This window comes from Hyla sarda, chromosome 1 (assembly GCF_029499605.1).
Source record: "Hyla sarda isolate aHylSar1 chromosome 1, aHylSar1.hap1, whole genome shotgun sequence".
Classification (NCBI taxonomy): Eukaryota; Metazoa; Chordata; class Amphibia; order Anura; family Hylidae; genus Hyla; species Hyla sarda.
In genome coordinates this window covers 236,763,690-236,790,682 of record NC_079189.1, presented here as the reverse complement: position 1 = coordinate 236,790,682, position 26,993 = coordinate 236,763,690, and the positions used below count along the sequence as shown (strand labels likewise).

At 40.2% G+C, this 26,993-nt stretch overlaps 1 protein-coding gene across 4 annotated transcripts in view; it reads left to right on the top strand.

Annotated features, from left to right (window-relative positions):
- The window catches only part of SH2D4A (SH2 domain containing 4A), a 120,973-nt gene that overhangs the window by 50,276 nt on the left and 43,704 nt on the right, over positions 1 to 26,993 (top strand). For 3 of the 4 annotated variants that reach the window (XM_056569219.1, XM_056569225.1, XM_056569227.1), the window contains 4 exons: positions 4,173 to 4,262; positions 11,522 to 11,663; positions 13,660 to 13,864; positions 15,877 to 16,016. In XM_056569219.1, the coding sequence (XP_056425194.1) occupies positions 4,173 to 4,262; positions 11,522 to 11,663; positions 13,660 to 13,864; positions 15,877 to 16,016 (577 nt within the window). The remainder of the gene's footprint in view (positions 1 to 4,172; positions 4,263 to 11,521; positions 11,664 to 13,659; positions 13,865 to 15,876; positions 16,017 to 26,993) is intronic. The other variant, XM_056569228.1, reaches the window with a different exon arrangement.

Sequence of the window (26,993 nt, the reverse complement as noted above, 5' to 3'; positions counted from 1 at the left end):
TTGCCTCTTGTAAAATTGTACGTAAATTCTGGTTAAACTCCTGAAGTGGGTTATGGTCAAGTTTACGATATGTATCTTTATCATTCAACAGTCTCATCACCATAGCCTTATAATAACTTTTATCCATCAGGACAATGTTTCCTCCTTTATCAGAGGGTTTGCAAACAATCTCATTATTTTGTTGTATTTCATCAAGTGCTCGGATTTCTTCCGTAGATAAGTTAGATGGAATATGGGGAGTCCTTGACCTTAGGGAACTGATCTCGTGTGTAACCATCTTAACGAAAGTATCAATATTAGAGTATTGTGACAAGGATGGTGTAAAACTTGACTTGGGTTTAAGATTAGAGAAGGGAGCTTCAACTGAGACAATTCCTGTCTCACTTTCTTCTTCTAGCTGTTCTAGCATAGTAACAACTTGCTGATCCTGTTGTCTGTTCACAGCAGGATTGGTAGCAAGGTTTTTGTGAAATTTGTGTAGGGCGAGCTTCCTGCCAAATAAATTTATATCTTTAGTCCAAGTAAAAATATTGCAAGGTGGTGTAGGGGTGAATGATAACCCCTTTTGTAATACGGACAAGTGATGTTCATTCAGAACTAGGGATGACAGGTTACAAATTTGCAATTGGTCACTGGTAACATCAATTATTGTCTGGGAATTGGATTGTATCCCCATTTGTCGCGATCCCTCAATTGGACGCCTGGTTCTAAAAAAAGATGAGGGGGATTCTGTGGTAATCCTCCCATATGGGTAATCGTTGGAATGCCAGGTGCCCGTGGGGGAGCTGTTGTTACTATAGGACCAGGTATCACTGGGGTCATATGTACCTCTGCAGGATTGGGTATAGCAGAGGATAAAAATCCATGTGAGTGCATGGAGGGAGCTTTCAAAAAGTAGTCACATCCCAACACAATGGCAATACATTTTTGTTGTTGTGCATTGTACAATGTATCAAGCAATTCCTTGTACAAGTCCCCTAAGTTGCCTAAAAGTATGAATAAAAAATGATAAAAGTATTTTGGATGTTTTTTGATCTCCTTACATTTTAAAAACACATGTATCAAGTAATCAAAAAGTTACATCTACCCCCATAATAGTATAAAAAAATCATAGCTCATCCTACATAAAATAAGCCCTCCTTTTAGATAAAAATAATATATGGGTCAAAATAGAGGAGTGCTATTTTTTATTAGAGTGCTTTTTGTTTTTCAGAAGTAGTAAAAAAAATAAAAATAACAACAAAACTATACAAATTTGGAAGCACATACTGACCTGCAGAAAAAAATCACATTGCCATGTCATGTTTGCCTCAAAGAGAGCACAGTACAAATAGAACCTGTACAAAACAGTGAATGCTACTCTTAAAGAGGTACTCTGCCCGTAGACATTTTATCCCCTATCTCCCTGCTGCACCTGATGTTCCTTTAGAGCATTGGGTGCAGCGCCAGAGGCTCGTGACATCACGGCCACAGGCGCTCGTGATGTGACGGCCATCATGCCCCCTCCCATAGACTTACATTGTGGGGGCTTGGCCGTGACATCACAAGTGCCCATGGCCATGATGACATCACGAGTCTCTGCCCCACATCGACAGTCATCCGGCACGGAGCAAAGTTTGCTCCATGCACAGGATGTCTGGGGTGCCGCAGCTGAGATCTTGGGGGTCCCCAGCAGCGGGACCCCTGCGATCAGACATCTTATCCCCTATCCATTGGATGGGGGATAAGATGTCTAGGGGCAGATTACCCCATTAAGGCTCTGTCAAATAGGAAAATATATAGCTACAACATTTAGAAGACAAGGATGAGAAAAGGGAAATGCTACAGTCAAAAATAGCTGTTGCAGGTCTGACAACTTCTTTAAAGTAACATTTATTAATTAATGTCCACTAGACAAGTTGCAGAAACATTTTATTGTCTATAATTGGTGGTTTCTTAAGGAATGATGTAATTGTGTAGATATGATAGATCAATATTTCATCACTTGTGATTATCTTTGTAATGTAGAATAGAACGGGTGAATAAACAGACAGAGGTGTGTTTTACAGTCATAGATAAGAGTTCTAACTAAGTTTCCATTAGGTGAGTAAGCACATCATGTGAGTGCAGCCTTTTCTTTGCATAAGGCTTTTCTTATCTTGCATTGATCTTGGATGTATTTCATGGGACTGCGGGGGTCGTGGCCACTTGTGGATTCCAATGTGACTCCACTTACTTGCATCACAGAAGATTTTTGGACATGCCACAGAAAATGTTGTGTAGCCCCAGCCTAGTTGTTATACTGAATGGTGTTCAGCCCATAAATAACACGTACTAATAGAAAAACAGGAGCTTAGTAACTACATTTTACACAGCAGTAGGCTTTAATTCTGGGCACAGTTATTGCTACATCAGTAATGTGCCTGAGATATTTTAATAACTTGTCCTGCATTTTTATTGGATGTTATTGGAGCATGTTGTCCTTACTTCAAGTCTGCTGGTAAAGAAGAATATGGTGTAGATGTGGAGGAAATGATAAAAAGCATGCTTCCTTGAGGTTTCTAATTCTCTGGGGCAGTATATCACAATAGAAGAAGCATCACTTTATTAATAGGCAATGTTCCATTGTGATAATGTCGTGATAATGTTGTGCACAGTTTACACGATGTCACAAAAGTGCTTGGTGTTATTTCTATATTGAAGTAACAGAACTGTTTGTCTGTATTTATTGACTGTGTGTTGTAACGATGTCCAAATAATGTTTTTCTATTGTAATGATGTCATAATATCTTGTGTCTTCACTTATATGTTGTGTTTTCTATCATTGAGTCTTATATAATCATGTCACAATAGTTTTTCTGGCATTCTTAAGTGGTTTTCTATTGTTCATAGAGTAGCATAAACTCTGAGTTATTGTTTTGATGACACAATAGCCAAGGTCTTTATTTTTATTCTGTGTTCTATTGTGATGATGTCACAGTAGTGTTTGCTGGTATTTCCTGGGAGTCCTTTTATTGTAATGATCTCCCAGTAGCCTTAGTCTTCATTAATAATCTGTGCACTGGAATTATGTCGTAGTGACATTCATTTGCTATGCTGATGACTTCACTGTGTCTCCATTTATAAGCGGTGTTCACATGTGATGATTTTACAGTGATGTTTGTCTTTATTCCTCGGCTGGGCATTTTTGTGATGATGTCAAAAGGTTTCTGCCTTAATTCTTAAGGTGCTTTTGATGATGTTGTAATAGTGTTTGTTTGTATTCCCAGGCTATATTTTACTGTCACAATACTGTTTGCGTCAATTTATGGACTCCATTCTAATATAGTAATGTCACCATAATTAACCACATCTGCTGTCATGCTTAATACTAGTATTTTCTCATAGGGCTCCATCATACAAGGCATTACTGCTACCTCTGCACCCCTTATAGTTACATACGAGCATCCAGCTATCCTTTTGATTCCAGAATAGTTGGACATACACAAACATATAAAATACACAAATAAACTGTATGTTAGTATGCAAATTGAAATAGTATGTTTTCCTTACAATCACCACCCCCCCAGGTTACAAAGTATAAATAAAGTTATGAGTATAAACTAAATTCCAATACAGACCTCACAACCCAGATACACAACAGATACAGAATGTGTGGTGCCAACCAGTTACCCAACACACACACATTATTTCTTCTCAGAAACTAAGGAGTTGTAAGATTAAATATAAACGGTATAGTCCTAAACATAAAAAGAGACAAAAAAGATAACACAAAACACGCAAGAAGGTATGATAACAGAAAGCACCTACAGATAGATGTTCTTAGAGTGTCTTGTTTTCTTTAGAGTAGGCAGAACAAGGTTTTTATGGCCATTGTTCCAAAAATAAACCATTTTGTGGCTTGTTACATACAGAAATGTTACCTTATTAATGGCACCTAGAATTATCCTTTGCATAAGACAATAATTAGATAATTATTAAAGTTTGTTTAAAGATCATGAATTAAAATAATAGAATTATTGAGTTAGGCTGCATTATTCATTTAACTCTGGGGTGTGGTTTCTACTCTTGGTTCACTGTGTCTTGTCTCACTTGCTGGTTGCGGGTACTGTTTGCATGGGTTGTTTGGCATGGTGATTAATGCCAAGGTAAGTAATATATGTAATTATAAATGGCCTATATTTGATTCCCAGTCCATCACAGAAACACCAAAAACAAGATCTATTCAAGATATACTGCGGGCATCTACTACAAGACACTCTAAAAACTTTGGGGTACAGCAGGTAAGACCATTTTCACTGTCAAATACAGATATGTCTAGCTGACCTCGATTAGTAGTGTGCAGAATATTTTTTTATTAAAGATGTTTAAAATCCATGGACAACACACCACAATGCAAGTCAAACTGAATTAGAGGCATTTCAAGTGCATGCATGCTCTTTATCACAGACCCACCGGGCAAGACCTTAAAAAGTACCTGTCACCAAATAAACTGTTCTCAACTACCTCAGGCTATGTTCCCTAACTCCTCACATCTCTCCTGCCCTTAAAAACAATTTCAGAGCTGTAAAAAGCTATGTATCTTTCCTTTCTTCTTGCTCACATGGTGCAATCTCCCAGCAGGAGAAAGTGGTTGTTTCCCAGCAGGCATGACATCACTGAAGCCTGCTTGGGGACAACTTCTGCCCTCACATTATTGCAGCATTGTGATGAATAGAAGACCTCCATGCAGAGAAACACTTCCGGAGTTTGGTCTCCTGCCATTCCAGGAGGAAACCAAACTAACTGTATTAATCGTGGCAGGGAACAGAACAGAGCCACCTAGTGGCCATTTTTTACATTACATTTTAAACATATTTATGTTGATAATTTTAAAAGCAAGTGAATGGGAAAGTGTCTTCTAATTACAGAAGGTAACCAATATTAAAAGTTTTACTTGGTGACAAGTACTAAATATGTGAGTTGCAAATGAATGCTACAAGCAGCTTCAGTAGTAGAAACACATTAGGTCTACAGGTTTAGTAGATTATTTCAAGGTTCATAGTAGGGCTTGACCGTTACCGATAACCTGTGAACTTTCAGGCTGATAGCCGATAACTTATACCGATATTCCATGCATTTTAATTCCGCCCCCCGGGCGCTTTAAATCAATGAACTGCAGCGGCTTTTACGGGGCCGGAGACTACTGCCCGCTTCTCTCTCCCCTGCCTGTCCTGGGGTCCTGAGTCCAACCACCACCGCTGCCAGAGACCTCCTCCGCCACCCGCTTCTCTCCCCCTGCCTGTCCTGGGGTCCTGAGTCAGTCCAACCACCGCCGCTGCCAGAGACCGCCGCCCCCATCCGCTTCTCTCCCCCCTGCCTGTCCTGGGGTCCAACCACCGCTGCTGCAAGAGACCACCGCCGCCTCATTGCCTCCCCCATCCCCGGTTTTATAATTACCTGTTCCCGGGGTCCGCGCTACTTCTGGCTCCAGTGGCGTCCTGAGCTGTCACTGTGCTCCGGGCCACTGACGGTGACGTTGTGTTGAGGACGTCATTCGTCATTGCGCAGCGCACAGCAACAGCGCAGGACGCCGCAGGAGTCAGAAGTAGCGCGGACCTTGGGAACAGGTAATTATAAAACCGGGGATGGGGGAGGAAATGGGGCGGTGGCGGTCTCTGGCAGCGGCGGTGGTTAGACTCAGGACCCCAGGACAGGCAGGGGAGAGAAGCGGGTGGCGGTGGCGGTCTCTGGCAGCAGCGGTGGTTGGACTCAGGACCCCAGGACAGGCAGGTGGAGAGAAGCAGGGGGCGGTCTCTGGCAGCGGCGGTGGTTGGACTCAGGACCCCAGGACAGGCAGGGGGAGAGAAGCGGGCAGCGGCGGTGGTCTCTGGCCCCGTAAAAGCCGCTGCAGTTCATTGATTTAAAGCGCCCGCATTATCGTCAAGGAAAATGCTGATACCGATAACTTAGAAAATCGTGAATATCGGCCGATAATCGGTCGATCCCTAGTTCATAGCATTAAAAGTATGCCCCTACATTGTAGTTGGGGTGACACCAATAACAGATTATTAAACCATGAAGCATACTCACAGTTTACTTTGAGAACGAGAATGCCAGATGCCTTAAACATACATTGAGAACTAATGTTCCATTACTGATATAATACCTTAAGTATGAGTTAACATAGATTGGCACCAGTTATTGGCTTTTAGTCCTCAGGTTATGTAGTATAGTAATAATGCAAACGTTATGCAATCCACTGCTGCCATTTTGAAAATATCCAGATCTGCTGTAAGTTGGTCACAATTTTATGCGGACATGTTTTTATCTATGAATCTGTTTTCCTGATTCAACCCCTCCCATGGGTTCGATTTGAGGTTGTCTGGTTATGTGTATCTGTGATCAAGAGCATGCTGTGCTAGAAACTTGTCCATGGATTTTAAACATTTAATGGGTGCTGGATCAAGAAACGTCTCTTCTTTGCACAAGAAACCTAAAGAAGGTCTTGTTAAAATATCAAGAAGTTATTCAAACGGTGAAAAAGCAATAACATTAATTTGTATACAGAACATACTAAAATGGATTCTTTTAGATTCTTTTAGGACAATAATTCATAAGTGATATGGTGAATATAATAACACATGTATTAAATCCATTTGGAAATAAAATATTAATATGTAAAAGATAAGATCAAATAAAATACAATTAAAACGGCTGGTCACTTGATATAATGAGGTTAGGTAAAAATGATAGGAGATAATATTTTATGTGATCTTATCTTTTACATGTCAATCTTTTATTTCTACATAGATTAAATAAATGTGTTTTAATATTTATCACCGTATGAGGGTCCTGGAGTACCAATTTATTTCATTTTAGTATTTTCCATATTTATTATGTTGTGTTAGGGGAACGCATGTCACTTGTAGTTCTTTGACACTGTCTAGATTAAGCACACCATTTCTAATCCAACATTAATGATTTGTATATGTTGAATATACTTTGCTATATGCTAAATGTGAACTTAAAACTTGCAGTACATTAACAAATATACAAAAATTTTTTAATTTGTAGCAGGCATAGGAAGATGCCATGGGCCCAACAACAAAGAGGGCCCATGTACACTCAGAGATAAAGTGCAGTCACTTTTACTTTTTACATTATTTCAGTGTTGTGATTACAGTATCCCTGTACCGTGACATCACTTTTTCTAGTTTTGTGTGAGAGAAAAACTGGGATTTTCACACAGCAGCCAATCACAGCTCAGCTTTCACTTTACCAAAGCTTGTATAGGAAAGCTGAGCTGTAAATGGTTGTTATGGGAAAAATCACAGTTTTTCTCTCACACAGTCTGATAAATCTGCGCTTCTATCCTTATTCTTTGACATCACTGTGCATATTATCCCATGATTATTACATCACTGACTCCATTATCACTGTACTGTATGCATTACGCCTGTCCTGTGCAGTGATATCGCTGCGTACATTAGCCCTGTGAATTAGTAAAACCAATTACTATATAAGCTTTTCTTAACCTGCTGAACATGATCATGGTGGAGTGGGGCCCCCTAACAGGCTTTGCTGTAGAGCCCTATGATTGGTTGTTACGTTGTATGAGTTCAAATACATTCTAAATACATTTTCCAATGCTATTAATAACAAGCTATGCTTGGGATAGATGATAAATGTTAGATTGGAAGGGCCAAACTACTAGGACCCTCAAAATCCACTAGACTGTGGGAACCTGTTACTAGGGATTTCTTAAACTGGCAAAATTAGTGATTGCCAAGCATATGACAGCCAAGCTTTCCAGATTGGTCATTTCTGTATCTTCCATAAACCTGTCAGGAGAGGTTTATAAACAGGTCTAGAGATGAGCGAACTTACAGTAAATTCGATTCGTCACGAACTTCTCGGCTCGGCAGTTGATGACTTTTCCTGCATGAATTAGTTCAGCCTTTAGGTGCTCCGGTGGGCTGGAAAAGGTGGATACATTCCTAGGAAAGAGTCTCCAAGGACTGTATCCACCTTTTCCAGCCCATCGGAGCACCTGAAAGCTGAACTAATTTATGCAGGAAAAGTCATCAACTACCGAGCCGAGAAGTTTGTGACTAATCAAATTTACTGTAAGTTCGCTCATCTCTAAACAGGTCCATCAGTTGGACCAGCAACAATCTAACATTACCACATATTCCTGAGATAGCTTGAAAATTTTATAGTGGTTAACACCAGGTAAGTATTTCTATAGTATAGTATTTCTCACAGGGGTTACCTCACCTTTTGTTTAATACACTTAAAAGGAAACATTTTATGCATGTATAATTTGCAGGCCTATTTATTTCTGCATTACTAAAGAATAGCAATGCCAGATTCAGGGGAAAAAAACAAAAACTGGCAACATCAACAGGTGTAATTGTTGTATTTCCTTTGATATATACTTTTTAGTAGACTAGCTAGTTTATACATAAGAGCCTATGTTAGAATTATGTATCTTAAAGAGTACCTGTCACCAAACTAAACTTTTAATATATTGTTTCTTATGTAATTGTAAGACACTTTGCTTTTTACTTTCTGTTAAAATTCTCAACCTTTATATGTTTTTAATGTGATTGAAAAAATGGCCACTAGGTGGCTCTGTTCGGTTCCCTGCGCAAGTCAAACAGTTAGTTTGGTCTCCTCCCAGCCTGGCAGGAGACCAAACTCAGGAAGTGCATGCAGGGCTTGGCAAGGCACAGCTCTCTCAGGCTTCAGTAACGTTGCACCTGCTGGGAGATGCCCACTTTCTCCTGCCTGGAGCTCACACAATGTGAGACACTGGAAAGGTAAGATACAGAGCTTTTTAAAGCTTGGGGGGAAAAAATTTAAGGGCAGGAGGGGTTAATAGTTAGGGAATATAATCTGAGTTAGTTTATAAAATATGGTTTGATGACAGGTACTCTTTAACAAATTTGATAAAAGTTTCATGACAAGACAGGACGGGCAAAAACTGGGGTGTTACACAAAAATCACAGCAATATACAATATACTAGCCAAATGTAGAGAAAATACTTTTAAAGAAAGAAAATTAAATGAATGAAAAGAAGAAAAATCCAGGAGAAAAACAAAGGATAATCAGAATCTGCATCATAAAGCCTACAAAGAAAGCACATCAGGCAGGCATCGATCAGGCCATGGCAGGCCATAAAAAGTCCCTGAAAAGGGGTTACAAACCACACTAGCCCAGGGAATGAACAGGTCATGTCAGTGTCCTGTAACTTTGGGAAAATCAAAAGTCCAGCCAAGGGCTCCAGGTGGCACTGTAATGGTCCACAACACTAGAGGAAACTGAGAGCAAGTCCTCCAAATGCTGAATATGTGTGACCTCAATAAAACCATTCCTCCAGGGTGGAGGGATCAGGGGATTTCCAACAACTAGGAATGTTGGTTTCAGCTGCCTAGAGGAGTAGTCTGGATAAGGATTTCTTATATTCCTGATCACTGAGAACCACACAGCAGACAGCGGGATCTGCTCTAATAGTGGCAATAAATGCTCCATCACCAGTACATACATAAGCAGAGATAGAGGGCTACCCTGCCATGTTATGACTAGTGAAAGAGTCCAACAGGGATCCATTTATCTTTAACTAGGCAACAGGGGCTCAATAAAGGGCCAAGATTTTTGAGGTGAGGGACAGGCCAAGACCAACATACTGTAGGGTTTGTAAAAGGAGGACCAGGAGATCTGATTGAAAGTCATTTTGTTATAAAGGGAAAGGATCACAATTGGAATCTGGTTGGATTAAGCATGATGCATGATGCCCAAGGTCTTTATAGTGTTATACCTGGGTTACCTGACAGGCACAAACTCCACTTGGTCAGCATGGACAAGAAAGGAAGAATGGTATTCAGCTGATGTTTCACATGTAGTCTAGCTAATTGTAGGTCCTAAAAACTGATTGGGAGAGTGAGCATTTGTGTGCCGATTCAAGAGTGTAAATGATAAGTCGAGCTTCGCGCGATGTGTGGGCTTTTTCCCACTTGAGCCGGGCACCATGATTGATTAACAACCCTGTAGAACGTATTTAAGCAGCTCCCATTGAAGATACAGAAGTCTGGTCCTCAGCATGATCCCCTATAAAGATGGAGCATCGTTTTTAATTTTTAGTGATAGCTGATACTTTGTTTTGTTATATCTGTTTCAGGCAGTCTAATTTCATATTCAAATTTCATAAAACAAATTTTAGCAACACCTGAGATTTATTGTTTTTTGTGCACTGCTGCTTTTGTCGTCTTGTAAAAACTGGTCAAACAAGTATGACTGTTAAAAAGGTAAACATAAACATCCACACAAAACATGCATGTACACATACATACACACATCTGAAGTCAACAATTATTAGTGTTGTAGTTAAATGCACTGAAAGAATGGCAATTGTTATAGAATCACAATTAGCTATATAAAAATACAGTATATATAAAAATGTATGTGTATTTCCTAACTCCTTTCTGAGTCTAATATAGTAGTTTATTTACATCTGTATTGTTAGTAACCTTATTTCCATCAAGCAAACAGTTGTTCTTCTTGGCAATGGAAAGCTCTAATTTTTGTTTTATTGCTGCTAAGAAAAAAAAAGTATTTATGACTGATTTCTGGACTCTATCATGCAACTGCAGGAACACAGTGATCATAAGAAATGCAAAGCCACAGAGTTTTACATAAAGACCAGTTGTCATTCATGACATTTTTACATTTCAACTGTCTGATGGCAAAGCATGGCAAACGATGGCAGAGCAGGGATGCATTAAATAGGCACTCTCATTAAAACTAATGTTTGCTTTTGCACTCCTAATGGTAAATAAAAAATCCTTCTCATGTACTGTTTAAAAAAACAATGAAGTTTTCTATGTTTTATTTGTATTTTAAAAAGCTGCCACTAGGTGCCTCCCTACTTGTCCAGAGCACATTTCCCCCCATCCTTTGCACAGACTTTGGACTCCTGCTGACCTAGCAGAAGTCCAAAATCAGGAAATGCAGTCTGAGCGGGAGGGGGGGGGGGGTAGTTTCATGCCCCCAGAGGTCATAAAAGACATATGATTGCTGATTTCCTTTTTATAATAAATTACCTTCAGTTACAGGGGACACTCTCTGCATAGATGATCTAGGTCTGCTGAGACCTAGCAGCTCATTGCAAGTATCACATGATTGCCTGGCAGGAAAGCAGAAAGCCTTATTGCTTCCTGCTATCTTCATACACAGCACTCATGGAGTGCTGTATATACAGCGTTCTGGAAGACAGGGATGGTATTACACCGTCCCGGCCTTCTCACTGGACAGCTCTCTGCTCTGCAGTACTCTACATAGACTTTTATGAACAGTGTGGGTCATTGTAATGACTTTATTGATGGTTGATTGTATAATTATTTTATCTATTTTATACTATTTACTAAAAATGAGCAGCTGGGTATTAAATAGATCGTTTTTATGCACTTTGTAAAATCTTTGAAATCTTTGTACACTAGTTTACACATTTATTATGCACATTTACATCTGTATTTAATCTATCCCTTAATGACTCCTCAGCAAGAATCTGTTGTACTGAAGACTCAAGAAAAAGAAATTCAGAAATTAGAAGAAAGGACTCAAGAAATTTACATGAATTGGAAAGAAGCTCAAGAGGTCAAGCAAAAACTTGAAAAGGAAGACTCTGAATGGCAAGAAACCTGTATGATTTCTTATTATTCTATAAAAATTGATTTGTGAATGTTTAACTGTATGAAAGATAAATGATGATCTTGCTTCTTTGGGGTATATACTGTAGGTATCAATGGATAAAAGTATATGCCAATAACTACAGATAATCTCCACAGTCACATTGGGCAGGGAATAGTGAGGCCTTGCTTTCACCCAGACCACTGTGCCTGCCTACTTGTAAATCTACCCTAGGTAGCGGAGTCTCAACTGGGCGATGTTCCCTGCACTAGACTAAAGTGCAGGGGTATCACAAGTCAAAGTAACAAACAAAACAGTGAAAGCCAGGGAAACAGGTCAGAAGTCAAACAAGCCAGAGTCAAAACCAGAAATTTACACAGTACCAAAACACTAAGTGAATGGGAAGTCAAATGCAAACAAGGGTGAGACCAGATGGACAACAAGGCACAAAACGGCAGACAAAAGAATGGTCAATAAACAGGCAGGAGGTCAAAGAAATGTATGAGGCAAAAGCAAACAGAAAGCAAGAGACACAGGTAGGTGCTGTAATCACAAGCAATAGGCAGAAGCAGACTAAAGCCTTAGAAAGATCAGCTCAGGAGGGTGCAATCCCTAAGGCCAGAGCCGATTGGCCCTGCGTCCAAGTGACAAGAGCACAGCACTAGAAACCTGGCCAGGTGCGATCCTTACAAGATTTGCTGCATATTTGGACAAATCTGCATGAAAATATTCTGATGGTTGTGGAATCAACACTAATGGTGTGCATATATTCTGAGTGCCTAGGCCAGCATGAGCTTTAAATAAGGCAATGCCTAAAAGCAGCTTAAACTAATATCAGAACACTGAACTTAAGGTGCTAAAAACATTTTCTTCTTTGATGGAGAAAATTAGCTTAGGTTCTCTTCTACAGCCTTTGCAGCTTAGAGTGTAAGCTTTTTTCCCTCTCTACCTGTACACAGCCTATAGAAATCTCCAGTGCAAAACTACCTTTGTGCACTCTGCTCTTTTTTGAGCCCGTGTGAGCTGTCCTTTAATGCCCTCCCCTACCCGTCCAGTGTGTAATCACTCTCCCTCCCTGCTGCTATCTTTAAAGCCAGGTTCACACAGAAGAATGTCCATGCACAATTCTGCATGAATCTTCCACAAAGACATTCTGCAGCAATGGGATTTTGCTGCTCAGTTCACATTGCAGAATTTCCCCAGCAACAACATCTGCTGTGGAAATCCTGAATCTGGCATCTGCAAAAACATGGAACATGTTCAATGTTTTTGCAGGTTCTGCAAGGAAATGTATTGCTGTCCATGAGACAGCGCATTTCCAAGCTGTCCTGGCAAAAGCATGTTCTGACGCTGACGGAATGTCCGCATTGCAATTTTCCGTGCGAACCATCCACTGTGTGAACATAGCCTAACAGTGAGAAGGCGTTACGATCATTATACAAAACTTTGAACATGTTGCAGGGACATTCTGAGACCATCACCGCTCATGGGATACATCCTGGTGAAGTGCATGGCAGTAGCATGCTTTACTCTTTGACTACAAGCCTTTTTACAATTATTTCCTGAAATAATCAGAACAGTAGGTAAATAGACATTCTTTCTGTTTCTATTAATAACCAAAGGACAACTTATTCCACCAGCATGACTGCTGTCAATGCCAGCCATGTGTGTTGTGAATTAATTCTGGACATAGCTGAAATTCCACACAGCAGGTTCATTTTCTTCTATGCTCTCCTGATAACATCTTATAATAGAGAAAACTAGAAATAAAATCAATAAATGTCTGTAGTCATGGTAATGTAAATATGATGCGTGAAATAAGCAAGCATGCATTTTATTCTTAGTGAATTGTAGACTATCTTATGCAACGTTACTCAGCTACACAGACAGTGCATGTAATCCCCCCAAAAATACAGAATTATGTCTAATTATTTTTTCTCATAAAATATACCAGTGATAGCAATGTGACAGCACAGTAAATGCCAGTGTGTTTTTTTTTTTTTTTGTAGTGAAAAAGTCAAAGGCAGCTGATGAGAGACGGCGATCTATGGCTAAGCAGGCTCGAGATGACTACAAGAGATTGTCAATGCAGGCCATTGAAAGAGGTTCTGTGGCAGAAAGAGCCAAAAATTTTGGGGGAGAAATGAAACGACCCCCTCTACCACCAAAGCCAAAACAATTTTCAACAGTGAATAACAACTCTGGAATATGCAGGTAGAAATATTTACATATACCTCTATCTGTTATGAATTTCATACCTTATGTACACAGATGTTCTTGAGTCTTAAAGGGGTATTCCGGGCAAAAACATCTCAAAAGGATAGGGGATAAGATGTCTGGTCACAGGGGGCCCACTGCTAGGACCCCCCGCGATCTCCCTGCAGCCCGCATTCTATGCGTAGCTGTGTCTGCAGTTTCGGAAACCGCAGGCTTCCGAGACTGGGACGTGACACCACGCCCCCTCCATTAATTTCTCTGGGATGGGGTATAACGGGCATAACACCCCCTCCCATAGACATGAATGGAGGGGGCGTGGCATGATGTCACGTCCCCGTCTCAGAAGCCTGGCAGTTTCCGAAACTGCAGACGCAGCTACGAATAGAATGCAGGCTGCTGCAGGGAAATCGCGGGGGGTCCCAGCGGCGAGCCCCCCACGATCAGACATCTTATCCCCTATCCTTTCGAAAGGGGATAAGATGTTTTTGCCCGGAATACCACTTTAAAGATTCTCTGTAAAAAATCTTCTTGATCTTAAAGTGCATCTGTCAGGTTATAAACACTTAATAAACCGTGGAAACATTACTGCTTGTGGCTGCCCGGTATAGTTGTCCCGCCATGAATGTGTATTATGCTGAACATGTGGGGAATCTGCAAACCCTATGTGTCAATCACCAGTGTGACGTCAGCGTAGAGAGGCTTTGCCACCCTGCTGCTTAGTGGACACCGGGCCATGTCTCTCTGTCATCCTGTGATGGTTTACATTTTTTTTTATGGAAATAAAGCATTACAGATGCACTTTAATAACCAGCCAGTTTATGTGGATAAAGGTTAAATACCCTTTGTCTTTATTGATCAAGCCCTACTGGAACCAGCCTACACACTTATAAACCATTATAATAATTGGGAAAATGCATTGTTTGCCCCAGTAGCAATTTTTGAAATAACACTACTGGGTGCTCCTCATACTGGGTGCTACTCATACTCACATAAATAGAGGGGAGCAATTCTGCACAACTGCCAATGTATTCTGTCCCCGTGCACTGTGACCTCTGCCATTAATCCTTCCACTTCCTTAGACTACCAAAGATATTTTAATAAATAGGAAATATTTTTCTCAATTTCTGTTTTCTGAAATCTGGGTGTGTCCTGTAGTCCTGAAAATACATATTGTATTGATTATCTTGAGTTAAAAATGTTTCATATTTGTCTCATGTGGCTATGTCCTCCCTGTTATATGTGCAGGATGTGAGGTCTGTGTGTTCAGGATTTTAGAGCTTGCTGTACATGCTCTGCTTTCTCTCTATACTTGTACATAGCCCACATGGTTTGTCCTCTACAAACTGCCCTAAGTCTGTACCTCTGTGTCTACAACCTGTGTGAGCTGTCTTCCATGTATGCTCCCCCACTGTCCACACTGTGTCTGCTGAGTACAACTCTCTCCCCAGCCCTGCAGCTATCTCTAACTCTGAGAGGAGAGAGGAGAGGGTAGAAAGGACTCAGAAACATGCATAGCACTCTGAGATATTTTTCTTTTCTCTCTTGAGTGAGAAAGTGAGATAAATGATAAGGAATAGTAGGAAATGGGAAGCTCTGAGAAGCTCAGATGCAGCCAGGTGGTGCAAGCACAGGCGCGGTCAACAGTCCAGGTCAGGCGCACAAGCTCAATGAGGTAGAACAGGTTTAGGCAGAGGTAAAAGTCAGGAAACAGGTTCGGTTCAGGCATGGATACAGCAAAGCAGAGTCCAGACACCTAGCTTGTTTAACTACACTATACAGGGCATAATTCAGAATTAGTACCAGAGTAGATAACAACTTTTTTTTTTACTATAAGGATCAATACATAAAATCATAAAAGCGAACATAGTTAGTATTATACAATTGTACCATTTGTATCATTATTTTTGTATGATAGGAAAGTGGTTTTAAAATGACAGTGGTCACTCCGTAGATCATTCTGGCAATTATTAAATTATGCAACGTATTGGTTTTATTTTATTTTATGCTAGATCAGAAAGGAGACAGGGTATAAGAAGACTAAACTCCAGCAGCACTCATGAGAATATAATCAAATGGTTTAAAGAAGAACAGCTTCCTCTAGGGGCAGGTTTAGACAGCTCTGGAACCTGCATGGCACCTTGGTTTCATGGTAAGTAATGGGTAGGATACATTTACATGTACTCTCTTTAAAGTCCAGGAAAAATGAACAAACAAATGTGTTCACTGCTATATTCAATGCAGTATATTGGCTGTATCTCCACATCTGCAGCAGAACGAGGAAAGAAACATTCGCAATTTAGAAGGATCCAGCATTTGATCCACTAAGATTTGGAACTTTTAGAGACTAGAGTGCTGGATAGTTCTAAATTGTCGATAACTTTGGCTAACACATTCAGTTCTCATACAACAGACAGAAATTGGGAATTTCTTTGGGAAATGACCAAGATAAATCTGTCCAAAACAAAGTAGAGGTTGTTTTCTCATAGTAACTAACACAGCTCAGCTTTCCTATCTTATCAAGCTCTGGTAAAATGAAGCATGAGCTGTGATTGGTTGCTATGGACAAAATACATAAGTTTTTGGATTTTTTGCTTGCTCCAATGTTCTCCCTTACCACTATATAAAAACAGCCATCAGTTTATGTGATGGTACATTAAATTAAAAGGGCTTCTAAATGTCTGTATTGCTGCATAGAGGTAGATTCAGTCTGTTGTATATATGGATTAACTTCTTACTGCTGCTCAGAAAATAATAATGTTTACCATCCTGCCTAGAGGGTTTCGCCCGTCTAGTAAACCTTTTGAACAGTACAAAGTTTCAAAGTTCATTTACCTTTTGTTATATGGTAGTACGCTTAATATATACTTGGCAAACTATAAATAAAGTACTAAAGGGGGTTTCTGGTTTTATGTAAATAAGCATAATCGCTGTATAAATGTAAAGTTATATGACTAAATATGTGTTTCAAACCCTTCAAAAGATGTCTATTTGCTGACAGTAAAGGAAAGTTCTTCATTTTACATGCAGCAAACACCTACATACCGGTTCCTGCTCTAATGTAAGAAGCAGATCCAATTGTATCCAATATAGGCAATGCTCTTTGAGCTAAACACATCAGCAGCAGTCAGGCCCCATTCACATCTCAAGCCAAGGATTTCAATTTCCTTGCTCTATCAAGGTGGTAGAACAACAAACATGACTATACTAGGCCTCTGTGTACCTAGAAGACTTCACTGACAATAATGTGTATTTCCAGTATGGTGTCCATTATTTTACTGGACCAAATAGCACTGTCTGCTGAGCTGTTTTGTCAGGGATTTTTGCCAGAATTTGTAACAGAGGCTCTGTTAGGATAGGGTATAAGATGCCTGATCTTGGGGTCCCGCCACTGGGGACCCCCGCGATCTCCCTGCTGCACCCGGCATTTGTTTAGAGTAGCGCAGAAGGCTTGTGACATCAAGGCCACGCTTCTGACTTCATAGCCAGGCCCCCTCAATGCAAGTCTATGAGAGGGTTGTGACAGACGTCACACCCTTCCCACAGACTTCCATTGAGGGGGCGTGGGGCCATGACATCACAAGCCTCTGTCCTGCATCGGCAGTCATCCAGCACGGAGCGAATTTCGCTCTGTGCACCGGATGTCTGGGGTGCTGCCCTATGATTTTGATAGGGGATAAGATGTCTAGGGGTGGAGGACGCCATTAAGACCCAATCTGAGTCAGATGTAAACAGGGCCTGCCACAAATCTATTTCCAGTCTTTAGCTCACAGAGCATTGTCTTTAATACTATTTCACTGTCTGTAATAAAAATACGAAAGCAGTATTTGCAGTAATTTCAAAATAAACATTTTTTTACATCTGTAATATAATTATAATTAATTCATACAATGCCATTATCTTCGGTAAATGTAAAACATTTAACAAGCAGTTATATAAAATATGGATAGGGTTAAGGCTGCCATTATAATGTTATAGTACTTGCTTAGCTATTTATAATGACAAGGTTCAAGGTACTGTCATTTTTAAAAGTAAATGTATGTGCCTTTTTTTGGTAAACTTTGTTGAACTTAAGATGCTCTAGGTGAGAGCTGATTGGATGTAAACTGCTGACCTGCTCTGGTCCTACCAGGACATGATTCTACCCATCCAATGGGATGGGGGGGGGGGGAGGCACTAGATAGCGTGCCTTTTACCATGTGGATGTGTCTCATTATGGACAGCATATAACAAGGCCCATCCCCTGCCACAAGGTGAGCTATCTCATGACCCCACCCCCCCACCCCACCCACCTAGGTCCAAGCAAAGGTTTTAGTAACAACAAAGAGACAGGCTATCATTGCTGCAACTTCTGAGAAGAAAGCAGTGTGTCACAATTGGTCATACACTGGGTTTAACAAACTCCTGTTATTGCTGACATGCATGTATGAAGATCATATTGCATATGGAAAAGACATTGTTGCAATAAACTAGATTTTGGGTACCCTACTCTTAGGTTTGTAGACCCTGGTCTGTTATGCTTAAGGGCTATGTGCAAAATAGGCACTTTAAAATGTTGAGATTTATTTATTTATTTATCTGTCAGTATGTATGTTACTTTGATATGTTTGACCACGTTGTATCTGCTATTTTAATGTTGATCCTGTAATTGTACTGTCATGTTTTCATATTTCCTTGATAGACAATAAAGAAATGTTATTTATTCTTCATTTATTGTGGTACTGTTTTCTGTTGTGTAGTTTAAATATTCTCTCTTAGTAGCAAGTATCAGGAAACAGCACTTCAAGGGTGGAACACAGGATTTTTTTTGGCACTAACCCAAAGGACCACAGTGGATAGGTGAGAACAACTTTAATCAGACATCATGCAACGCATTTCACTGTGCATGGGCAGCTTCATCAGATGCCTGATAAAGCTGCCCATGCACAATGAAATGTGTTGCTTGATGTCTGATTGAAGTTGTTCTTACCGATGCACTGTGGTCATTTGGGTTAGTGCCGAAAGAATCCTGTGTTCCCCCCTTGAAGTGCTGTTTCCTGATATCTGTTATACTGTGAACAGGAAGGCTGCACACCCTATCTGACTCAATCCTACACAATTCCCATTGTTGTGTTTGTTGTTACGCAACCACCTTGGTAAGCACAACATTGTTGATCTGCTGTTTATCCTGGTGGTTTTACATTTTGAAGGGATTTTTTCTTCAACTCTTAGTAGCAAGGACAGTTTACATAGTTTTGACACATAAAAAAAAACTTTATTAGAATACAAAAAAGGTTAACCACCATAGAATGTATTTTTCTATGTAAAAACCATGGAGCCAGATGTTATCTGTAAGTCAATAGGGAAATATAATATCTAATCTGGGTTTTACTTTGTGAAATTTTTCCTGTCTATGTTGGCTCATTGACAAACAGTTTTTACAAAAGCTAGTATACTGTAGCTATGGCATTTTGGTTACCCAGTTTGAGGTGTTGCTCTCCCATAGACCTTCATAGGTTTTTTTTTTGTCCTTGCTTAAAAAAAAGCATTTACAAATGTATGTTGCCTTCTTTGTTTTTTTGTGCCTTTTCAAATTTTTCAATAGAAAAACTTGATCAAAGAATCACATGACTTACAAAAATGCAACGGAAAAAAGTGCAACTAAAACACATGTACTAAGACACAAGATTTTGCAGAAAAGACCACGAAAACTGCATCATGAAACAAACTAGATGCTGTTTTGTGGCTTTTTTTTTTTTAGACAATTAGCACATTGGGGGAGATTTATCAAAACCTGTGCAGAGGAAAATTTACCCAGTTGCCCATAGCAACCAATCAGATTGCTTCTTTCATTTTGCAGAGGCCTCTGAAAAATGAAAGAAGTGAGCTTATTGGTTGCTATGGGCAACTCAGCAACTTTTTCTTTGCACAGGTTTTGATAAATCCCTCCCACTGTCCTTATACACTTTATATAGGTGCAATTTTGCTCCATAGATTCTAGCTGCTATCTAGCCATAGCTACAGTACAGTTAATTTATTTAGCTCTCATTTTGTCCTGCACTAACTGCCTGAGCTAGAGCCTTTAGTGGCAAGGTGTTTCAGATAGGTCCTAGGCTTCTGAAGTGCCTCTCTTAAAGGGGTTCTCCACTGCCCTGCCTTCCGGAGCTCTGCTCGCAGCGTCCAGAAGTTTATTACTCCGAACGCTGTGTGCGGGCTTCTGTGTTCGAGGCCGCCCCCTCAACGAAAGTCTATGGGAAGGGGGCGTGACCGCTGTCACAAGGGGGCGGGCGTGACGTCACGAGGGGGCAGCCTCGAACACGGAAGTTGCTGAGTTGCCCATAGCAATCAATCAGATTGCTTCTTTCATTTTTCACAGGCCTTTAGAAAAATGAAAGAAGCGATCTGATTGGTTCCTATGGGCAAGTCATCAACTCTACTTCTGGACAGGTTTTGATAAATCTCCCCCTATGAGATTTGCGCGCAACAGAGAAATAGTTGCATTTACTTACAGAGACTCTTCTAACCATATCTGTGAATCTGCTATTCTTTCCATAGAAAAATATTTTTTAAAGGCTATGTCCCCTCCTTTCCATATTCCCTCTAGGCTGTTCAGATTTAGTTCTTTAAGTCTTTCCCAACAAGTTTTATGCTTTCACCATTTCTGTAGCCTGTATATGGGCCTGTTCTATTTTATCACAATATTTTTGTAGGTGAGATCTCTAGAACTGAAAACAGTGTTCCAGATCTGGTCTACCTAGAGCCCTATGCAATTGTCTCATAGGGGGAGATTTATCAAATCCTGTCCAGAGGAAAAGTTGCTGAGTTGCCCATAGCAACCAATCAGATTGCTTCTTTTACTTTTGAATAGGCCTCTGAAAAATGAAAGAAGCGATCTGATTGGTTGCTATGGGCAACTCAGCAACTTTTCCTCTGGACAGGTTTTGATAAATCTCCCCCATAATCTCCCTCTTCCTAATGGTTGTACCTATAGCTACTGTATGCAGCCAAACATCCCACTTGTATTGTCAATGGCCTGGCTGCACTGGTGACTCATTTTACAGTTGTCACAACCCCTAAATCATTCTCTTCTGAATTTCTGACCACAGGTATGTTCACACAGCAGAATGTCTGTGCGGGTTCCACAGGAATTTTCTGCATGGAGATTCTGCTGCAGCAGAGTCCCATTGATTTCAATGGGATTCTGTTGCACTATTCACAATGATATTTACACAGCAGATGTATATTCTTTTTGTGGATTTCCCTAAAAAATGCATTGCTGTCTATGAGATGGCACATTTCCGAGCAGTCATAGCTCTTGCCAGATTCTTCAAATGTGCAGAATGTCCACACGTGTTTTCCGTGCAGACATTTGGCACATTTTACGCAATGTGAACGTGGCATAACACAGAATTGCCAATATTTGGAATCTTAATCCATCCAGTCTTCTGTGCACCCTCAATTTAACTCATCCCTTTAGTTTCCCCTACAAAGCCTTTTACAAGTGCAAGTTCCCATAAATGTTGGTGCCATCTAGAGTTCTGATTGGGAATTTTGTGCTCTTATATAAGAACTAATATCACTTGATACCCCCGCAGGTATTTATAACAGGCACAGGAATTTTAGATTAAGCAGATCATTTCAGTTATGGGTGTGGCTATCTGAAGGCGGAGCCACAAAATGGAGACATATAAGTTGGATATAATAGGGTATAAAAACATTAACATATGTAAATAATTCATATTGTCACCAAATAACACGAGTATATAAGGAGGAATATTATCACCATACATATTAACATCATACTCTTACTGACCAAATCCTGTATACTGATTACCAAAACTATCAGTTTGAAAGGAGGAAATATTTCACACATACAGTGACCATATATAGTAGATATCAGCTTTTCACATGCTCTGCAGAACAGATAAGGGATTACAGTGAAGTTACATTGGGTGACTCACAGGTGATGTCTACTCCTTTTTCACTTTCCTTTTTCTTCCCCATCCAGCCCAGACTGTCATGATGATTTATTCCAGCTACAGCTTGTCTCCACAAAACCTGCCAGACAAACATTTTAGGCTCTGCAATTTCCAGCACCTATAGTGCCCCAAACAGCAATAACGTCCCTCTTGGAGTCCCACACAGCAGTAGAGTGAGTAGATAAGTGGGTTGGGGAAGAGTAGGTTGGTCCCCCCCACCCTCTATTAAGTAGATATGTTTCTCCAGTAGGTAAACAGGTTCCTTCACATGGTTTCGCCCATTCCATAGGTAGGTGCCATCTGTAGGTAGGTCCTTGCATAGATAGCTGCCCTTGTAGATAGTTACCCCCTGTAGGTAGTAGCAGCCCCCTATAAGTATAGGTTACACCCTGTAAGTAGTTGCCCCCTGTATATAATAGCAGCCCCCTACATGTAGTTCCAGCATCCCCTTAGGTATTAGTAGATGCAGCCTACTTTAGGTAGTAGGAGAAGCAGCCCCTTAGGTAGAAGTAGTAGCAGTCCCTTTTTGGTAGTAGTAGTAGCAGCCCCCTTTAGGTAGGAGTAGTAGCAGTCCCATTAAGTTAGTAGTAGCAGCAGCCCCCTTTCGGCAGTAGTAGCAGCAGCCCCTTTTAGGCAGTAGTAGCAGCAAACCCCCTAAGAAAGTAGTAGCAGCGGCAGCAGCAGCCCCATTTAGGTAGTACTAGTAGCAACTTCTTTAGATAGTAGTAGTACCAGCCCCTTTAGGTAGTAGTAGTACTAGCCCCCTTTAGGTAGTAGTAGTAGTAGCAGCCCCATTTAGGTAGTACTGTACTTGCATCAGTCACAGCAGCTGTGCTTCAGCGCATGGTGACATCATTCATCTGTGCCAGAATGTAGAAGAAGAAATGTTCAGCCTCTTGTGTCTTCCTACATAATGTTTGACAGAGCGAAACATTCTTCTGGCCAAACAGCCGAACGCTGCATTTAACTATAGGCACTTATTGCTAAATGAGTGCCCAATGACCAGTCTGGCCCTGTCCCTAGCTACTAAATGAGCAATGGAAACTAGCTCTCATCTGCATTTTTCTGATGTATAACTACTTAATTTAAAAAAAAATTATGAAGCTAGAGAAAATGCTTTTGAAAATGTTATACTTTTTTTTAATTGTTATGCTTTTTATAGCAAAAACACAAAAAAGAAAAATAGCCAGCACTACTACCTAATACATGGGTGCATGCTGCTGTGGCAAATACAAACTATACAAAAAAAGAAGGTTGCAGCAGTACCCTTGGTAAAAAAATGAAGGCTCTTAGCGCACTTTTTGATCAAAACGTGTCCCCCATCCACCACACGGAGGTGGCCTCTGGGCCATATGCCCAGCAGAGGTGAGTGGATTAAACATGTTAGGGTCCCATCCGACTAGAGGCCACTTCCGCCTGGTGGATGGGGGACACGTTTTGATCAAAAAGTGCACTGAGAGCCTCCATTTTTTGACCAAGAGTGCTGCTACAACCTTCTTTTTTGTAAACTTTGTATTTGCCACAGCAGGGTGCATTCGTGTATTAGGTAGTAGTGCTGGCTATTTTTCTTTTTTGTGTTTTTGCTATGTAAGTTAGGGGGACTGGCACCCTCTCTAGCCATGCACCCCTCCCTGTTTCACAGGAGGTTTTTAAATTGATAGTGGATCCTGCATGTCACCCAGTCAGAGGCCATATGCCCAGCAGAGGTGAGTGGATTAAGCATGTTAAGGTCCCATCCGACAAGAGGCCACCTCCAGGTGGTGGATGAGGGATACGTTTTGATCAAAAAGTGCACTAAGAGCCTCAATTTTTCAACCAAGAGTGCTGCTGAAACCTTCTTTTTTTATGCTTTTTTATATCATTCTATTAATATAAAATGTATTTAACAAATGTATTACATGTTTTGTTTCACTTTATATGAGGGCCATTGTGTATTTTACTTTGTATGCAAGTATTATAGCCATGATTTTCACTGTGGTTTTTTTTAAATAGTTGTTATACTATTGCTCTTCAAAGCTGTTTAGCCTGAAAGATATAAGCATGTACACATGTTTAGACACATATCTAAGTACAACTGAACCACTTTTTAAATATACAAGCTTCTTGACATGTTTTGATGGTTCTGTGGGACACTAAAATGCTGAGCAAGGAAAAACTGAACTTTTTAATATAATGTGTGCAATAATGGTCGCTTTTCAAAATACTTAAATGGAACACTTTTTTTTTTTTAAACTGACGATTTTATTATAGTATTTTTTGTTTTCATTTCACAATGTGTAAACTAAGCCTCAAAGATAAACATGAATTAAACAAAAAGCTTTTATTAGAACAGTGGCCGCTAAGCTATTGGAACAGCACCTATTAAATGGGTACTCCGGTGGGAAAAAAAATCTTTCTTAATCAACTGGTGCCAGAAAGTTAAACAGATTTGTAAATTATTTTTATTAAAAAATCTTAATCCTTACAGTACTTAGTAGCTGCTGAATACTACAGAGGAAATTTTCTTTTTGGAACACAGAGCTCTCTGCTGACATCACGAGCACAGTGCTCTCTGCTGACATCTCTGTCCATTTTAGGAACTGTCCAGAGCAGCATATGTTTGCTATGGGGATTTTCTCCTACTCTGGACAGTTCTTAAAATGGACAGAGATGTCAGCAAACTGTGCTCCTGATTCAGCAGAGAGCTCTGTGTTCCAAAAAAAAAAGTATTTTCTATGTAGTATTCAGCAGCTAATAAGTACTGGAAGGATTAAGATTTTTTTCATAGAAGTAATTTACAAATCTGTTTAACTTTCTGGCACCAGTTGATAAAAAAAAATACAAGTTTTCCACCAGAGTAACCCTTTAATAAAGGATTCACCATTCCATAGTGCAGCATTTATATTCATAGGTAAAGTCATACAGTAGTTCTTGGATATTGTGTTTATGGCTCACAAGTGTACCATAGAAGCGCAACAACTTTTATATATGTATGGTTTATAATAAAATATCCCCATGGGCTCCAAGTGCTTCTGTAACTTTCCATGGCTTACTGCTATAATAGCTTTTTTTAATTATTTGACCTTGACAAAAAGCAAAGGCATTTGAGCTCAGCCTTTGTGTGATTTACACAGCTATAGCAAGTTATAGAGCAGTCAGCTATTGAACTTCATGATTGGAAAAGAGGAATAATGGGCAATGGTAAGACAACTGTGTCAGAGAATTTCCAAAATGGCAGGGCTTATGGGCTGTTCCTGATATACAGTGGTAAATACCTACCAAAAGTGCTTCCAGGGCAACTATTGACAGGATCATGGGTCCCCAAGGTTCACTTACAGTCATGGCCATAAATGTTGGCACCCCTGAAATTTTTCAAGAAAATTAAGTATTTCTCACAGAAAAGGATTGCAGTAACACATGTTTTGCTATACACACTGTAATATACCATGGCAAAATATATCCATGTTGAAGGGTGATTGTTGTCATTTGTGATATATGTCCTGTAAAAAGTCCATTTGTATGTACATCTTGTAAATTCAATTACCCTTACCGGTGAGTTTAGCATTTCAACAATAATTAATTCTCTTTTGATCAGGGCACCATGGAGCCTACATGTCTATCCAGCCTGGGTATAGGTGTGACTAATCCTAGCAGGGGGTTCATTAACACAGCTGCTCTATGACAGGAAAGGTAACACCATTTTATCCAGCAAGGCACCAGCCTGGGTGTCAATAAATGAAAGAGATGTATGAAGTTGACCCAATTGGAAAATCCTATATTTTTCAATATTAAATATGGGGGTTAGGGAAGTGCGTCTCTGGCCTTATTATATATGGTTGGATTCTCCATCATATTACCTTTAAAATGAGTCCTCACATGACCCTTGTGTATTGATCCCTGCCCGAACTGTATGCACTGGGTAAATCCTACACAATAAGAGGGTCATGTCAGGTACCCCTAGAAAGAGGATTTGATGGAGAACCCAAATATTAGAAGATTATGTGGGTGCCTGGCCCATGATAGAAGATAGAAGACATTTCCTATTCCTTGGGCATAAAGGTATCATAAGGGAGTGGCAAAATCTACCTCTCCTCCTTGTCCTGCCCAGGGGCTGAACATAGAGGTGTCTCTTGTCCATAGCAGGATATAAAACTGCGGACCTGGGGGGACTAGGGGCGCTTGCATGGGGGACAAGATCTAATTTTGGATGCCAGACATCATTTCCTACCAGACCCCATGGGATAGAACTCTGCAACTTTCTGTAAGTATTTATTCTATATTTTTCCCATTTATTTTATTTTCTGTGTGGTGAAACTTTGTCTTGTTAACATCTATTTTTACATGTACTGTGAATATTTTTCTTTCATAATAAATCATTCATTTATTAAGTACCGCCCTATGTCTGGTAAAACGGACGTACCTTGTCCTTGAAGAAATTGAAGTTATAGTCTTAAATTTACTTACCTGTTCAGCTACATTATAGATTTGGATTAATCTTTTTTCTGTTTTTATATACTACTGGGGATAGTAGATTATATTTGGGAATTTTAGCATATCCAGATTGCATTGATAGCTTCCTGTCGGCTTGAAATTGACAGGTGGTGGCAGCGATACCTTAAATTGGGTGGTTTAAGAGGAATTTTTTTATAATTATTTTCGGTCTAGTGTAGACAAATAGTGATTTTATAGATAACCCTTCCACCCGCATGTCTCGCTTCGTGACAAACCGGTGGCAGCGGTGGGATATTTTACCAGATTTTAGTGTGCTAGATTTACGAATCCAGGCACTAAAAGAAATTGTCTTCAATTTCCAAAGGCGGAACTCAGTACATTTAAATAAGTTTCACCACAACAGCCCCCCCCCCCCGTTTTTCTGTCCTATCTTTTATTTGGCTGGATTGCAAGATGGATGCTTACCAAGCACAGTCCAGGAGTGCTCTGGAGCAGCTTTGCCGAGAACGACTGATGTCGGGGGAAAAAAGAGGAACTTATACAAGCATTGGAGGACTATGATATACAACAAGCTTCCCAGAGGGCCTGCAATACTGCTGCGGAAGGCAGGATTACTGAGGAGATACCTGCAGCTGTCCTTAGTGATGCATCACAATCTACAGATCCCTTGGACTGATATTTACGAACTGTTCTAAAATTTGTGGACTCAACGGATATCAACGTACGGCTGCAGCTAATCC